The 17993-nt window shown below is 41.4% G+C and overlaps 1 protein-coding gene across 1 annotated transcript in view; it reads left to right on the top strand.

Annotated features, from left to right (window-relative positions):
* The first annotated feature begins 708 nt into the window (after positions 1-708).
* Positions 709-17993, top strand: part of LOC131399826 (sulfotransferase 1C1) — a 31774-nt gene continuing 14489 nt past the window's right edge. Inside the window, exons 1-2 of the mRNA XM_058534346.1 lie at positions 709-897; positions 3356-3484. Coding sequence (XP_058390329.1) covers positions 726-897; positions 3356-3484 — 301 coding nt within the window. The 5' untranslated portion in view covers positions 709-725. The remainder of the gene's footprint in view (positions 898-3355; positions 3485-17993) is intronic.

Genomic DNA, 17993 nt, shown 5'->3' with positions numbered 1-17993 from the left:
CAAACACATTGGGGTCACCTCCTCAGCTGGCAGATGTTGCTCTTCACCCAGAGATTTGGGGCAGGACGTGACACCTGAAGCTGTAAACATGCAGGGAGATTTTTGTGTACACCAGACTGCCACAATGAAACTTTTTGATGGCCATTGTGCCAGCAGGGAACCCTGACTCGAGTTTAGTTAAGCCTCACCTGCTCCTGCCTCTTCTCTCAGCTCTATAGCTGTCAAGGTCAGTCATAGTTTCATCAACCCACCCCCAGCCTGTTTCAACACTGGTTTGTGTCCAATCAACCTAAGTGCTGATTCCATTCTGGCCTTCTTTTGTGGTTCAAACTTGAAAAGGGTCTGTGAACTTAATGGCCCTCTTCCCTGGTCTCCCTGCATGATTGTCTCCTCTTTGTCATTCAGGCCTCAAACAGGCCATCTCTGATGAGCCAATCCAGAACCCCATTGTCTAACACATCTCCCAGTTTTATCTTCCTCTGTGGCCTTTACTTCCATCAGAAATATGTTCATCTCTTTATCTTCTTTACACTCTGAAACAAAGCTATTCAAAATGCTTCAAGCTCCCATAGTTTTGACTTCTCTCAAATTAACACTAAACATAGTATCTCTCCTAACTTTCTCAGAGAATAATTTTTTTAAAAAGGAACAACGGCTCTAAGCATTAGAAACGACACAAGCACAACTTTCTTTTAAGCACCTGTCAAGTAAGTCCACATAGAAAGATGTCCTTGGAGAAAATGAAAGATCTCTGCCTGGAGGGAAAATACCTACAACCAGAAACGAAAGAAGTGAATGGAATCCTCATGACCAAGATAATGAGTGATAACTGGGACAAAATCTGGAATTTCCAAGCAAAACCTGATGATCTCCTCATTGCGACCTATGCAAAGGCAGGTAGGTTTGAGAAACTGGTGGTGGGGAAGCCAGCTTCAGAGAAGCCGTGACACCTGGAAGGGGCATCTCGATTTTAAAAGTGCAGGTTGTCACCAGGGCAGGGCCTGAGAAAATGAAAACCAGACTCACTTGTGAGCTCCAGTCCCCTACAATCCAAGATCCTCCTTTTTATTTAGGTCCCTGATGGAGAAAACGACGGGCAGAATCCCAAACCATCAAAGGACTGAATGAAGTACAGAATGATTTAAAAGCATAGAGTCTGAAAAATAGCACAGAAGTTCTTACAGTAAATCTTGCCAACCCAGCCACTCCTTGTCTTATCTGCTAAGCTCTCCTGGAAGTAATCACAGCCCTTGCCCATAAGAAGCTTCTCTTAGTGGAGGAGACAGTGGAACTTAGTGGAACTGAGTGCTTTCACCCCACTGTAATAAGTGTTAACAGTGTTGGGCCCAAACCTGCACCATACAGTGGGAAGGATCTGGGAAAGGGGGTGACACATACCAGAATCTTATGAAATGAAGAGGAGTTTGGAAAATGTAAGAGTCGGAAGAGGCAAAGGGTATGCCAGGCTTGTGCAGGGGCAGAGGAATAGAACCCATCACAATCAGGGAAGACTGTGTACAGCTGGTCATCCCCTGTGTTCTCTGTATTCATCATTTAAACTAGTGGGACCGAGTGAGGTCAGAAACTTTAAGCTGTAACCAGTTTGGGAAAGTCTCTCAGTGGCCATTTGGCTCAAGAAAAAGAACTCTAGATGTTCATAACTGGAACGATTTCAGAAGAGTTCGTTCAGGGCAGTTCTGTGAACCATCTTGGAACGGATTTCTGTCCTCTCTGGCTCAGAATTCCCTCCCTAGGCTTCACTCTGTTCTCACCACTCAACATTGCTAGCCAGCCAGGTCTTACTTAGAGTAGGGGCTTCCTTTGGGCCCCTGAATTTCTTGAGAAATTCAGTTCAATTTCTCAAGAGTCTCCTGTCCTGTCTGGTTTGTACGTCTCTTGCTCAGACCTGAACTTAATTTGTAATGCACCTCAGAGCAGATATTTGTTTTCAGCTCAACTTGGAAATTATGCAGTCAACCCCAAGACCCGCCACACAACAGTGCAAACTCTCTCTCCAGCCTTATTCTCCCACCTGCCTCACCACCTCCCAACTCCCCGTGAGCCCAACTTTTACTTCCCAATGTGGAAATATGCCTGCCTTTATCCTGGCTCCTGAGGTTTCCACACCGGGGATGCCCTGGCTTCTTAATGTGGGTGGACATTCTAGGCTTGCTTTAACTCTTCACTCCAAAGCTATCATCTCAACCCAGCCTTACTGATCCCTTCCACCATAAGTTGGCCCTCCTCCTCAGAACTACTATAGCCCTTTGCACGTCCTCTATGGCTCTTACTGTAGACTGTACACTTTTAGTTATCTGTGTGTATGTCTTACGTATCACTGAGCATCAGGTTTGGCTAAGAGTCGGGGAGACACCAAATACTTTTGGTGTAAAGAGGAAAATGGATATTTGATGGACAACAGACACAGTCTAGGTCTTTGCTACTCATATGTTTATCTATATCCCTCTTCTGTATCAGGTAGGATTCAATTTGGCTACAAGCGTCAGAAAACCCAAAATAACACAAAAGAAAAAGCAGCCTGTCCAGGGCTAAAATGGTGGCCGCATCGATCAGCGGAGAGCCTGGGTCCTTCTAACTTTCTGTTCCACCGTCTTCATGTGTATCTTTTGGTTTTATAGTCCAATATGACTGTTGGAGCTTCAGCCATCACATGCACGTTCCAAACAGCAGCAAGGAGGTAGGAAGGGAGGCATAAGGTCATGTTCCTTCCCTTTAAAGACAGCTTCCCAAAATTTAATGGCATGGCCACATCTAGCTTCAAGAAAGACCGAAAAATGTCACCTTTGAGCCAAGTACCTATATGCCCAGCTAAAAATTGAGGATCTATTAATTTGAGACAGAAGGGAAGAGTGGATATTAACTAGGCTAGAAGCAGTCGCTGTCATATCTTAACTCCTCCAAAAAGATTGTAAGCTTGTTAGAGCAGGGACAGTGGCTAACTCAGCTTTGTATTTCCCCACATTGATTTGATTCAGTATTCTTTTGCTCGAGCTACATCTATCGGGTTCAAAGCCCTATGCTAGGTACTAAAGATAACAGGAACAAAAGGACAGGTCCCTACCTCTGCTGAGCTCTGAGTCTCACAAGGCAGATATGTAAGCAGACCTTAACAATGAGCACAGGGGCCACCAGTGTTCACAGGAGAGACTCTATCCATCCTGGGTGTCACACAGAGGCTTTGTCCACGCTGGGTGTTATGCAGAGGAGATGACAAATGAGCTAATATGGCTCAACACTCACCAAATGTGAATTTTACTCAATATGTGAATAGTCAAGGAAATAGAATTAAATTGTGCACTGAGTGGGTGGAATTGAGAATAACTAATGTTTTTAGGCACAACCTGGACACAGGAGATTGTGGACATGATCCAAAATGACGGAGATGTGCAGAAGTGCCAGCGGGCCAACACCTTTGACAGGCAGCCTTTCATCGAGTGGACTCTGCCCCCGCCCAGCCCCTCAGGTAAGTGCCCAGCTAGGACGCATGAGGTCATAACTGCTGTGCTGGGTCACTTTGCATCTGAGAAGAGAATTATTTCTACAATCAGACTTCTGGAAAATATTTCCAAAGGGAACTGGGAAGGAGTTTGAAGGGGCGTCAGGTCAACATACTTCAATTGGGAAAAAAGACTCCTAAATTCCTCTCCTAAAATATATGATTGGGTCGCGTGAAAGAGCACATACCCTGCTACTGATTGAGAACTTGAGAGTGACCACGAATGTATAACATGGTAAAGGCAGGCCTGAGGACTCCTAGCATCCAGTAATTAAGAACCATATTCCTGTGTCATTGTGCCACCCTCTTATAGAGGATTGTCTTCAAATATGCTTTATCTACAACCTGTCTACCAGAGAATCAAGCTAAATTGTATGTAGTATCATTATTATCAACAAATTGTTACACTTCACACCAAAGATACTAAGAAATATAAAACATAGCACTCTTGAGGAGCTTTCAATCAATTAGGAATAAGGACATGTTTTGTGTTTTGTTTTTGGATTTTTTTTCTTTTGCAGGGAAAGATTTGGCCTGAGCTAACATCTGTTGCCAATCTTTCTCCTTTTTTTTCCGTCCCCAAAGCCCCAGTGCATGGTTGTATACATCTAGTTGTAAGTCCTTTTAGTTCTATACGGGCAGCCACCACAGCATGGCAACTGACAGATGGGTGGTGTGGTTCCGCGACCAGGAACTGAACCCTGGGCCGCCGAAACAGTGAGCACTGAGCTTTAACCACTAGGCCATCAGGGCTGGCTCAAGGACGTGTTTTTACAAATAGTAAATAATAGCATCTGCAATAGGAGACAACCCACTTCAGAATCAAACAGTCCAGCTTCAAATGCTGGTTTGGATTCTTATCGAGGTTACCTTAAGCAAGTTATTAAACCTCTCAAAACCTAATGTATCTTCATTCATAAAGTAATACCTATTGAAAATCCACTGTTATTATTTTTTAAGAGAACATATTCGTTTTTCCATTTTTTTTCACTAAAGTATAGTTGACATACGATCTTCTATTAGTTTCAGTTGTATAACACAATGATTTAACATTTATATACATTATGAAATGATCACCACAACAAGTCTAGTAACCGTCTGTCACTATACAAAGTTATTACAATATTATTTACTACGTTTCCTATGCTATACATCATGTCACCGTGACTTATCTGCTTTATAACTGGAATTTTGTACCTTTTAATCCCCTTCACCTATTTCACCCATTCTGCCACTCCTCTCCCCTTGGTAACCACCAGTTTATTCTTTGTATCTAAGAGCTTGTTTCTGCTTTGTTTTGCTTGTTTCTTTGTTCTGTTTTTTAGATTTCACATAGAAGTGAAATTATATGGTATTTTTCTTTCTCTACCTGACTTATTTCACTTAGCATAATACCCCCCAGGTCTATCTATGTTGTCACAAATGGCAAGATTTCATTCCTTTTTATGGCTGAGTCATATTCCATTGTGCATATATACCACATCTTCTTTATCCATTCATCATTGATGGACACTTAGGTTGCTTCCGTATCTTGACTATTGTAAATAATGCTGCAATGAACATAGTGGTGCATATATCTTTTCAAGTTAGTATTTTTGTTTTCTTTGGATAAATACCCAAAAGTGGAATTGCCAGATCGTTTGGTAGTTCTATATTTAATTTTTTGAGATACCTCTATACTGTCTTCCATAGTGGCTGTACCAATTTACATTCTTACCAACAATGCACAAGGGTTCCCTTTTGTCCACATTCTCACCAACACTTGTTATTTGTTGTCTTTTTGATAAGAGCCATTCTGACAGTGTGAGGTGATACCTCATTGTGATTTTCATTTACATTTCCCTGATGATTAGTGACGTTGAGCATTTTTTCGTGTACCTGTTGGCCATCTGTATAGCTTCTTTGGCAAAATGTCAATTCAGGTCGTCTGCCCATTTTTTAATTGGATTGTTTGTTTTTTTGATATTGAGTTGTAGGAGTTCTTTATATATCTTGGATATTAACTCCTTATTGGATATATCATTTACAAGTATCTTCTCCCATTCAGTACATTGCCTTTTCATTTTGTTGATGATTTCCTTTGCTGTGCAGAAGCTTTTTAGTTTGATATAGTCTTGTTTGTTTATTTTTGGTTTTGTTGCCTTTGCCTGAAAACAAGTACAAAAAAAATTGCTAAGACCAGTGTCAAAGAGCTTACTGCCTATGTTTTCTTCTAGAAGTCCTATGGTTTCAGTTCTTACATTTAATTTTTTAATCCATTTTGAGTTTATTTTTGTATATGGTATAAGAAAGTGGTCCAGTTTCAGTCTTTTACATGTAGCTATCCAGTTTTCCCAACACGATTTATTGAAGACACATGGGGTCTTTTTGTCCATTGTATATTTTTGCCTCCTTTGTCATAGATTAATTGACCATATAAGCATGGATTTATTTCTGGGCTCTCTATTCTGCTTCATTGGTCTACATGTCTGTTTTTGTGCCAGTACCATATAGTTTTTATTACTATAGCTTTGTAGTACAGTTTGAAATCAGGGAACGTGATGCCTCCAGCTTTGCTCTTGTTTCTTAACATTGCTTTAGCTATTCAGGGTCTTTTGTAATTCCATACAAATTCTAGGCTTATTTGCTCCAATTCTGTGAAAAATGCCGTTGGTATTTTGATAGGAATCACATTGAGTCAGTAGGCTGCTTTGGGTAGTATGGACATTTTAACAATATTAATTCTCCCAATCTGTGAGCACAGTATGTCTTTCCATCTATTAGTATCATCTTCAATCTCTTTCCTCAATGTCTTATAGTTTTCAGAGTATAGGCCTTTCATCTCCTTGGTTAAATTTATTCCTGGGTATTTTATTCTTTTTGATGCAGTTTTAAATGGGATTGTTTTCTTAATTTCTCTTTCTGATTGTTCATTATTAGTGTATAGAAACACAAAAGATTTCTGTATATTGATTTTGTATCCTGCAACTTTACTGAATTCATTTATTTGTTCTAATATTTCTTTGTGTGGAGTCTTTAGGGTGTTCTACACATAGTATCACATCATCTGCAAATAATGACAGTTCTACTTCTTCCTTTCCATTCTGGATGCCTTTTATTTCTTGTTCTTGTCTGATTGCTGTGGCTAGGACTTCCAATACTCTGCTGAATAAAAGTGGTAAGAGTGGGCCTCCTTGTCTTGTGTCTGATCTTAGAGGAAATGGTTTCAGCTTTTTACTGTTGAAGATGATGTTAGCTGTGGGTTTGCCATAGATGTTCTTTATTATGTTGAGGTATGTTCCTTCTATACCCACTTTATTGAGAGTTTTTATTATAAATGGATGTTGAATTTTGTCAAATGCTTTTTCTGCATCTATTGAGATGATCATGTGAATTTTATCTTTCATTTTGTTAATGTGGTAAATCAGGTTGATTGATTTGTGGATATTGAACCATCTTCACACCCCTGGGATAAATCCCACTTGATCATGGTGTATGATCCTTTTAACGTATTGTTAAATTTGGTTTGCTAATATTCTGTTGATGATTTTTCTGTCTATGTTTGTCAAAGATATTGGCTTGTACTTTATTTTTGTAGTGCTTTTTTCTGGTTTTGGTATCAGGGTAATGCTGGCCTTGTAGAATGATTTTAGAAGCACGCTTTCTTCTTTAATTTTTTGGGATAGTTTGAGAAAGTTGGTAGAATTCACCTGTGAAACCATATGGTCCTGAACTTTTGTTTGTGGGGAGTTTTTTGATTACTGATTCAATTTCATTACTAGTATCAGTCTGTTCTCGAGATTCTCTTTCTTCCTGATTCAGTCTTGAACAGTTATGTTTCTAGGAATTTATTCATTTCTAGGTTTTCCAAATATTGGTTTATAATTGTTCGTAGAAATCTCTTATGATCCTTTGTATTTCTGAGGTACCCATTGTAACACTTCCTCTTTCATTTCTAATTTTATTTATTTGGGCCCTCTCTTTTTTTTTCTTGATGAGTCTGGCTGAAGGTTTATCAATCTTGTTTATCTTTTCAAAGAACCAGCTCTTAGTTTCATTGATCTTTTCTGCTGTCTTTTTAGTCTCTATTTCATTATGTGCACTCTGATCTTTATTATTTCCTTCCTTCTGCTAACTTTGGGCTTTGTTTGTTCCTCTTTTTCTAGTTCCTTAAGGTGTAAAGTCAGATTGTTTACTTGAGATTTTCCTCGTTTCCTGAGGTAGGCCTGTATCGCTACCAACTTCCCTCTTAGACCTGATTTGCTGTGTCCGATATATTTTGGAATGTTGTGTTTCCATTTTCATTTGTCTCAAGGTACTTTTTAATTTCTGCTTTGATTTTTTCATTGACCTGTTGGTTGTTTACTAGCATGTTGTTTAGCCTCCAGGTTTTCGTGTTTTTTCCAGTTTTCTTCCTATAATTGATTTCTAGTTTCATACCATTGTGGTCAGAAAACATGCTTGATATTATTTCAATCTTCTTAAATTTATTGAGACTCCTTTGCAGCCTAAAGATCTATCTTGGAGAATGTTCCATGTGCACTTGAAAAGAATGTGTAGTCTGCTGTTTTGGGATGGAATGTTCTGTATATATCTATCAAGTCCATCTGGTCTAGTGTGTCATCTAAGGCCAATGTTTCCTTGTTGATTTTCTGTCTGAATGATGTATCCGATGATGTAAGTGGGGTGTTAAAGTCCCCCACTATTATTGTATTACCGTCAACTTCTCCCTTTACATCTGTTAATCTTTGCTTTATATATTTAGGTGCTCCTATGTTGGGTACCTATACATTTACATGTGTTACATCTTCTTGTTGGATTGATCCTTTTATCATTATGTAATGCCCTCCTTTGTCTCCTGTTACAGTCTTTGTTTTAAAGTCTATTTTGTCTGATATCAGTATTGCTACCCCAGCTTTCTTCTCCTTTCTATTTGCATGGAATATCTTTTTCCATCCCTTCATTTTCAGTGTGAATGTGTCTTTAGCTCTGAAGTGAGTCTCTTGTAGGCAGCATAAATTTGGGTCTTGTTTTTTATCCATTCAGCCACCCTATGTCTTTTGATTGGAGCATTTAGTCCATTTACATTTAATGTAATTATTGATAGGTATGTACTTATTGCCATTTTGTTAATTGTTTTCTGGTTGTTTTTGTTGTTCTTCTCTGTTCTTTTCTTCTTCTCTTGCTCTCTTCCCTTGTGATTTGATGACTTTCTTTAGTGTTATGTTTGTATTCTTTTCTCTTTACATTTTATGTATATATTACAGGTTTTTGGTGTGTGGTTACCATGAGGTTCATATGTAACAGCCCATGTATATAGCAGTCTATATACTGCTGCTTAAGTTTGAGCATGTTCTAAAAATGCTACATTTTTACTCCCCCCATGTTTTCTGTTTTTGAAGTCCTATTTTACATGTTGTTATTATGTGTATCCCTTAACAAATTATTGTAGATATAGATGATTTTACTACTTTTGTCTTTTAACCTTCAAACTAGCTATATAGATGGTTGATCTGTTACACTTACTGTATGTTTGCCATTAACAGTGAGATTTTTTGTTTCATATTTTTCTTATTTCTACTTATGGGCTTTTCTTTTCCATTTGAAGAATATCCTTTAACATTTCTTGTAAGTCTGGTTTAGTGGTGATTAACTCCCTTAGCTTTTGCCCCTCAGGAAAACTCTTTACCTCTCCTTCAATTCTGAGGGATAACTTTGCTGGGTAAGGTATTCTTGGTTGTAAGTTTTTTTCCTTTCAGCACTTTGAATAAATGGTGCCACTCCCTTCTGGCCTGTAAAGTTTCTGCTGAAAAATCAGCTGATAGTCTTTGGGAGTTCCCTTGTATGTAACTAGTTGTTTTCTTTTGCTGTTTTTAAGATTCTCTCTTTAACTTTTGACAATTTAATTATACTGTGTCAGGTATGGGTCTCTTTGGGTTCATCTTATTTAGGACTCTCTGTGCTTCCTAGACTTGGATGTCTGTTTCCTTCACCAGGTTGGGGAGGTTTTCAGCCATTATTTCTTCAAGCAGGTTTTCTGTTCCATTCTCTCTTCTATTTCTTATAATGTGAATGTTAGTATGCTTAATGTTGTCCCAGAGCTCCCTTAAACTATCCTCATTTTTTAAATTTTTTTTTCTTTTTGCTGTTCCACTTGGGTGATTTTCACTACCCTGTCTTCCAGATCACTGTTTCATTCTTCTGTATCATCTAATCTGCTGTTGATTCCCTCTATTTCTCATCTTATTTTTTCATTTTAGTTATTGTATTCTTCAACTTTGATTGATTGTTTTTTGTATTTTCTATCTCTTTGTTGAAGTTCTCACTGTGTTCATCCATTCTTCTCCTGAGTTCAGTGAACATCTTTGTGATCATTACTTTGAACTCTATCTGGTAGATTGTTTATCTCCATTTCATTTAGTTCTTTTTTTTGAGGTTTTTGTTCTTTTATTTGAAACACCTTCCTCCGTCTCCTCATTTTGCCTGTCTTTGTGTTCATTTCTATGTATTAGGTAGATCAGCTACATCTCCTGGTCTACACAAGGGGTGGCCTTGTGTAAACGATGTCATGTGGGCCTGGTAGTGCAATCTCTCCTGGTCACCAGACCCAGGTGCTCCAGGTGTGTCCCCTGTTTGGGTTGCATGCACCCTCCTATTGTGCCTGGGCCATGATTCCTGTGGGCACACTGGTGTGTAGTGTGTAGTGTGCCCCTCCAGGGTGGGAGCCACTTTTTGTACATTCTATTGGGTTCTCTACATAGACAATCAAGTCTTCTGTGAATAAGGAAAATTTTACTTCTTCCTTTCTAGTTTGGATACATATTATTCCATTTTCTTGCCTTATTGCATGGACTGGAACATCCAGTGCAATGTTGAATAGAAATCACAAGAGCAGACATCCCTGCCTTGTTCCTGATCTTAGTGGAAAAGCATTCAGGTTTTACCGTTAAGTATGATGCTAGTGGTAGCTTTTTTGTAGATGCTGTTTATCAGGCTGAAGATGTTCTGTTGTATTCCTTGTTTTCTCAGAGTTTTTACTCATAAATCAGTGTTGGATTCTGTCAGATGCTTTTTGAGCTGGGGATTTAATTTATTTTCATTCACTCTTTGTTTATGGCTATACATTTTTCTCTGGTCACTATTTTCAATATACTTGGTTTTGATATGTAGTGTTTTCTGTACCATTTCACTACATTTTTTAGAATTTCTGTAATCTTATAGAAGAGATGTTTAGTAAATATTTTTAATTTCCAGATGAAAGGATATTTTTAATTTTTGGCTTTGTGTTTAATTTCTAGTTTTATTGCATTTGTGATCAGAGTGTTGTTTGTAGTATTCCAACTTTTTGAAACCTACTGATGCTTTATTTGTGCCCTAATGGATTATCAGTTTTTGTGAATTTTCTATGTGCACTTGAGAAGAAGATATATTCTCTATTATCCAAAAGATCTACTAAAGTGTTTTTGTTGTTTAAATCTTTTATATCCTTCTCCTATTTTTTCCTTTGCTCATTTGCCTTGCACTCAGAGTTAAAGTTTCCTGTTATTAATGTGTTTCTAGTCCTCCTTACATCTACTGTGGTTTCTGCTTTATATATTATTTGGTTCATAGATATTCATGATTATTGTATTTTACTGATATAATGGGGTCTTTAGCATTATAAAGTTCCTTCTTTGTCTTATGTAATGCTTTTGGAGTTGAATCCTGCTTTATCTGATAGCATCACAATCCCTGCTTTCTTATAGTTTGCATTTGCATGTTCTAGCTCTATCCATCCTCTTATTTTTATGCTTTCTGTGTTTTAGGTGTCTCTCTTGTATTCCACATATAGTTGGGATTTCCTTTATGAGCCAATTGGAAAATTTTTAATAGATGATTTAATCCCATTCACATTTATTGATATGACTGATATGTTTGGTCATAATTATGTCATATTATCATGTGTTGAAACTTCTATGTGCACTAAGTACTATTACTGTAGTTCTTTCCCTATTTGGTGTATCCTTTTTGTTTTTCTTTTTCTTTTAATTGTGTGGGAGTTTTTTGTATTGTCTTTATTGGGGCAGTTTTGTTTTGTGGGGTGTTTTTAGGAAACTTTTAATTTCTTTCCTAGTAGCTGGTTGCCTGTGTATTATTACTTTGTATAAGGACTTAATCCTCTTTTCTCTTACTTAGGCTTCTACTATCTGATCTGCCAGTTTCAAAGCAATCCTTCAACTCTCTCTATTACTTATACAACTACCATGGTCTTATTCTAAATTTTAAGTTGCCTTCTTTCTACTTTGTCAGAACCTATAAGGTTTACGTATTATTCTTCTACCCATCACCTCACTCTTCTTAATTTTAGTTCTAGTATTAAATAGTGTGAAATGCTCACCATCAGTCCTTTAGATAATATTTTCCCAGTCATCTCTTGGTTGAATCAAATTCATTTTAGTAGATTGCTCAGGAAGGTACATGCGTGTTGCATTCTCTGAGTTTTGAATATTTTAAACATTTTCTATAGTCTTGATACCTGAAGCACAGCTTGCCTGGATATAATATCTTTCATTCACACTTTCTTTCTTAAATTCTTAAAAAAATGCTGCTCTGTTCTTTCCTTGCATCGTATGCTGTTTTTCAAGAAGTCTGATGTCAATTTAATTCTCTTGACTATATGAATTATTTAATCTTTTGCCTGCAGGCACTAAGGATGTTCTTCTTTATCTTAAAATATAATAATTTTACTGTGATACGTTTCAGAGTTCATCATAATGAGTCAACTTTCCCTGATACACCATTATTAGGATGTTGTGACTTTGTTAAATTAACATTTGTGAAGTGGAGCACAGGGTGCTGGATGGTGAGCCTCAGTTCAACAAAGACCACAAAGGAATTGAAATAGAGAAGTTTATTACTCACAGGTCCTGGAGGAAGTATACAGCATGCCTCAAGGGGCCTTGCAGGGAGGTCAAGGCGGAATGCAGGCAGACAGGGCCGCAGGACCTGGGACACATACCCTTACTAGGGTCCACGGGTGGAGTGCTTTGGGGTTCCTGGGCTAAAGCCATATTGATCAATTCAAACCAAAAAATCTGGGTTTTGGCAAGCTCCCTGGGGGGGTCTCATTTAAGGGGAGGGCCCTGGAAGGTAGAGGAGACTGCTTGTCACAAGGGCCATTGGGGGAGTCATATCAGGGACTTAGATTTACTTGTGACCTTGTGGCTGCTATCTAGGGCATGTGTTTGAGGGAGGGGCAAGTGTCAGTTTAAGGTCCCTGCAGGCCGCTTGGCCACACAGAATGGATGCTGCGGCAGCAATACTATGGAGTAATTTAGCTAAACTCTCAATAATCCATCCCGTGATGTCTCAGCATCAGGAATAGCAAACACTCATGTAACAGATATCTGAAACGATAAGGGTATTGTTTTCTGAAGCCATTGTAAAGCACATTTAACCAAGGCAATAACAACGAAGCCTATGATAATAGACTAGCTACTGTTTGAAATTTTGTTCTCAGTCATTGCCCCCAAGCAGATGGCAAGAGCCATGAGAACAAATCAGCGACCTCAGAGAGTGTGGGAATTTGTTGAAATATTTTAGTTACATTATGCATGAGCTGTATACTTTGAGACATCTGGAGGTTGGCCTGGACGTGCCCTGAGTTGTTAATGTGCATATAGCAAGAGGTGCCCTGTAAAGAACAGACTCCACCTCATCCAACCAATAGGAAATCTAACGCCAGTCAGTGATCCATCACCATTTGTGCTAGTGACATAGGCTGTTGCTGCATCAGACTCAGAGTATGGTGTAGTGTTTGCATGCAGTTGGCTAGGGTGGCTGATGATTGCTGGGTGGATTTTCGTATTTGATTTTGTTGGGGAAAGGCAGTAGCACCTGTTCCTATACCTACCGGTCCCAACAGGATAGCCAGTCTCAACAGGATAGGGATAAGAATGGTCCTTTTGGTACACGAGCAGGACTTCTTCAGAGGAGAGGTGCTGGGAGGATAAAGAGTGGCTGGAAATATTAAAAGTATTAATGTTGCAATAATAGGAGCCATCTCCACAGATAGCTTGTGGGTGGGGTAGGGTTAAGTGGACTTGCTCCTGGCCCCTTGAGTCAAGTCCATAATAGAATCCAAATGAGGCATTATTTACCACTATAGGCAGTGAGTATACAGGGTGAGGTCCAGCCTTTGTGTCTGAGTATAATTGGTAGCCTTTAGAAAGTATCATCTTGGTGGGGATGGGGGTTAATTATTCTGATACTTACCCACAGGGTGTCCTGTTTGCGGTCTAGATTAGAGGTTTGGTTTAGCTTAAATGAGACTTGGCAGTGTTTTGCAGGGGCTGATCACTAGGGAGAACTGTGGGATAGATAGTGACATGGGGCTGTAGGTCTGGTCCTGCGTGGTGACAGATCCAACATTTTTTACTTGCAAGGCCTGGGCTGTTATCTCAGAGGTTTGCAGGAATATATTTGGCATGTCAGATCTGTCCCACTTGGTCGTGGTGTGGCACAGGGGCTTAAGCCTAAGATGTGGAGAGGAGTGGAGGTGGCAATTTTGGGTGTGGAGAAGGTGACAGCAGTGGTGGTGTGAATGGCGAGGAGAGTAGGATTTGTAATGGATGCACCAGATGGAAAGCGAAAGCTGTAGTCTGGTACAGTGAGCAGTGCACACAGCAGTAAGAGTTCCCAGCCGTGGGGTCTAGGCAAGTCAAGCTAGGGGTATTGCAAGGAAGTGCCTTATTGTGGCTAGTGTGGTTTAGAACACACAGTTTGGCTTGCCATAAAGGTGAAATGACCTCTGGTGCTGCCAGGCCATCAGCAGGAGACTTACTCATGGTTGTGCAAGTGTTTTGGTAGAGGCAAGGTTCCCAAGGCAAGCAGTTAGCTATTTCAGAAAAATAGAATTCTATAGGGTCCTCAAGGTCCCTCAACTAGAGGCATTTTTGCAACTCAGCCTCTGGGTTGACAGTTACCACAGCTATTTCCCTCCTGGTGCAGATGCGATCTTAGGGGGAAAGTCCCAACGTCGAGTGAGGTTGAGGTGCATTGCCTCCCTCCTTATCCTCTTGGGTTGTAACGTCACCATCTGAGGCATGACCATCTCCAATGGCGAGCTCTTGGGCTGGGGCAACATCATTTGAGGCATTGGTATACTTGGGAGTGGTGGTGGAGGCCTGCCCAGGGGAGGGTGGCCTTCCCAGGTGGACATCCATGAATGGTAGGAGTGGCTGCTGGTGTTAATTCTGAGTGTGTACATGAGAGGCCTGGCTCAGGATGGAACCACAAGTGTGGGCTCTGCTGCTGGTTGAGCAGATCTCAGTGATCTCCATCAGATCATCAGGGTGCACCTTGCAAAGGAGCGTGTGAAGCCTGTGACTGAGCTTTGTGGGGACTCCATCCACAATGCATATAGATTCCGGGCACACTGATAAGCTAATTGTAGGGACATTTTGTGGATGGCAGCTTTATAACTAGAGATCGCCCCATTAAAACTATGGTGGGTTCATTAGAACACAAACCTGCTGGCCAGATGGGTCTGATTTGGTTACATGAAGAGAGCTATTCTGCCAGGGGTGTAATTTGAGACGTGGTATAAGGAGGGAGTGGCTCATTTAAGCATTGCTTCCATTGGCACCATTTAACGTAGAGGAATGTGAACTCTGGGTCAGGATCCACGCCTGGTGGCACACTGGCAGAAGCCCTTCTCACAGGGCCTGCCAGCACCTGGTACCCAGGCATCCTGTGGTGCAGGTGTGCATCTGGCTGGGTTTGCTCCAGCACATCTGAGACAAGGTTAGGCTGGAGGGGCCCAGCAGCAATTATTGTGTATCCAGGCTGTACACAATAAGAGCAATAGCAACGACAAAGGAGAGTATTTGCAGTGCCGGCCCCATGGCTTAGCGGTTAAGTGCACACGCTCCACTACTGGCGGCCCGGGTTTGGATCCTGGGCGCGCACCGATGCACCACTTCTCCGGCCGTGCTGAGGCCACGTCCCACATACAGCAACTAGAAGGATGTGCAACTATGACATGCAACTATCTACTGGGGCTTTGGGGAAAAAAAAAAGGAGGAAGATTGGCAATAGATGTTAGCTCAGAGCCGGTCTTCCTCAGCAAAAAGAAGAGAATTAGCACCATGTTAGCTCAGGGCTGATCTTCCTCACAAAAAAAAAAAAGGATAGTATTTGCATTTGACTACCTTTGAGGGGCATCCTTCCAACCAGCAATCTGACCAAAGGCAGAGTGTGGTTGCTTTAGAGCAAGAGGTCATTTACCTCTTCATCTAAGGTGGGGTAGAGACCTGGCCTTCCTCCACTGATAGCAACTGCAGGGTTCCCGGGTTCCCTTGAGGACTTCGTTTCTTTATGTGCCGGGCATCCACTAGGCAGAGGACCTCTTTTCCTCTCTCCGAGATCTACAGTTCTGCTAGTTGATCCTGGAGCTGTAATTTCAATCTCCTGCAAAACTTTTTATGAATTTGGTTTAATTAACTAGCCTTTATAACCCAGATAGTGAGGCAAAGCCTGTGGGCCTAGCTTTGCACTGGTACTGGGCCATTGTCTGGCCAACGAAATCTGTATAATCATAATCTCTAAACTAGTGGGTAGGGGTTTGTCCCCTCCATTATAAGATGGTCATACTGCACATTCTACCCTCGATCATGTTGCCAGCATGTGGAAGATGGGAGATGATCAAAAAGTCAAAATGGTAGGGAGCATTCATCCGGTAAGCAGATGTGAATGATGTCCTCTCTGATGTCAGAGGAGTGGGGCTTCCCTGTAAGCGCTAGCAGGGGAGTCTTTGGAGAAGACTGATAATTGGTGTGGGCGGTTGGACACCTGAGGGCTAGGGAATAAGCAGTATTCAAGCCTGGGGTAAAATTTCAGTCCATTTGGGGGACCCCTATTATTTAAAAGCTTGAGGAGCATGTCTTTGAGTAGGCCATTGTGCCTCTCTATGAGTCCACCCACTGGGGGCCAGTAATTTAGATGGAAATTCCACAGGATTCCATGTTCTAGAGCCCATGACTGAACAGCTTGGAAGTTGAAATGGATACCTTGATCTGAGTCCATAATGTCTGGTGGTCCAAAGAGGTTGTGCACATCCCTAGTTAAGAAGGAGTTTTCAGGATAGGAAGCAGTGCTCAGGACAGAGCAGCCAGCAGGAGTCCAGAGACGCATTGATGATGGTGGCTGCATACCTACTAGCTCCAGCAGAGGGCAGCAGCGGTTTAATAAAAATCAATTTGCCATCAATAGTCTGTCGCCCCTGGGAGCCCCTTCCAGAGTTTTGTTTGGAAGCAAACCCGACAAGTAACTACCACCACTTTGGATAGAGCCAGAGTGAGGAGAATGCCACAGTGCATGCCCAATCAGTGAGTGCTGTCGCTCGCCTGTGGCCTGATGTAATAATGGCCCACTCTCCTAGTGGGTATGGCATTGCAGGAGGAATAGTTACATCTGGGGCTGTGTCTGGTATTCTGCGAGGTGGCTCATGCAGGGCCTTGGAACAGGAATGCAATTTGGATAAGGAGTCTATAGTGTTATTATAATGTGCTTCTGGGATTTGTTGGCATGTGTGTACAGAGACATAAGTGACCACAATCGGCATATACGAGTAGGCTCTCTCTCTCCAAACGGAGGCACCCTAGAGTGGCTTTCCCTAATCATTAAATTATCCTTTTGCCATTGTACAGACCAGACTGTGAGCCCAATGGTTACTGCCCAGGAGTCAGTAAAAATGTGTGCCTTTGAGAGTCCCATTGTTATTGCCTGTTGTTAGAGCCAGGCGCACTGCCACCAATTCTGCCAGTTGGGCCAAGCCAGGAGAGCCCTCCTCGACTAGGGATATGTCACTAGCAGGATGAGATGCTATAGCCTTCCAGCGGGCTGCATTGTGCACAGTGGTGGTGCTGCTGTAGGTGAAGAACACTGACTCCCTTTCCATGTCAGACAGTTGGCCCCAAGGGGCTCTCGAAGCTGCTAGAGTGGCTGGCAGTGGGGGTGCCACTAGCTGCACCTCCATGTCAGTGGGCAAGAGGCTGAATGTGGGGGAAGCCCCACTGACATCAGATTTAGCCCTTTCTTGAAGGTACCATTTCCATTTTAACAATGAGGCCTCAGTGGCCATGCTGGGTTGAATCTCTGACCCAACACATGATGGGGACCTGTTGCAGAGCAGTGTGGGCTGTGAATGCCTCTATCTCTAGAAGGGTCCAGGGTGCTGCCAAAATTTGGTGCTTGAGTGTTGTGTACCAGGCTGCTGTCTAGGGTAGGCGTTTGGTCCAGAACCCCATGGGCAGCCAGTTAGAGCATGCTTAGTCCAGAGACTCCATGAGGCATAATCAGGTTTCGCCAGCGATTCAACTTGGAAGTCTGAGCCCCGAGAGGCTAAGGGCAGGGCCTGCTCTATGGCTTGCTTGGCTAGCCCCAGGCCATTTGATGAGGTCCTCCCAAATGGAAAGAAGCTGATTTGCATGTAACAGCATAAATAGGCGTAAGTAAA

Source organism: Diceros bicornis, chromosome 40 (genome assembly GCF_020826845.1).
Source record: "Diceros bicornis minor isolate mBicDic1 chromosome 40, mDicBic1.mat.cur, whole genome shotgun sequence".
In the NCBI taxonomy this organism is placed as follows: Eukaryota; Metazoa; Chordata; class Mammalia; order Perissodactyla; family Rhinocerotidae; genus Diceros; species Diceros bicornis.
Note: the sequence above shows the minus strand (reverse complement) of the source record. Positions and strands in the feature narration are given on the sequence as shown.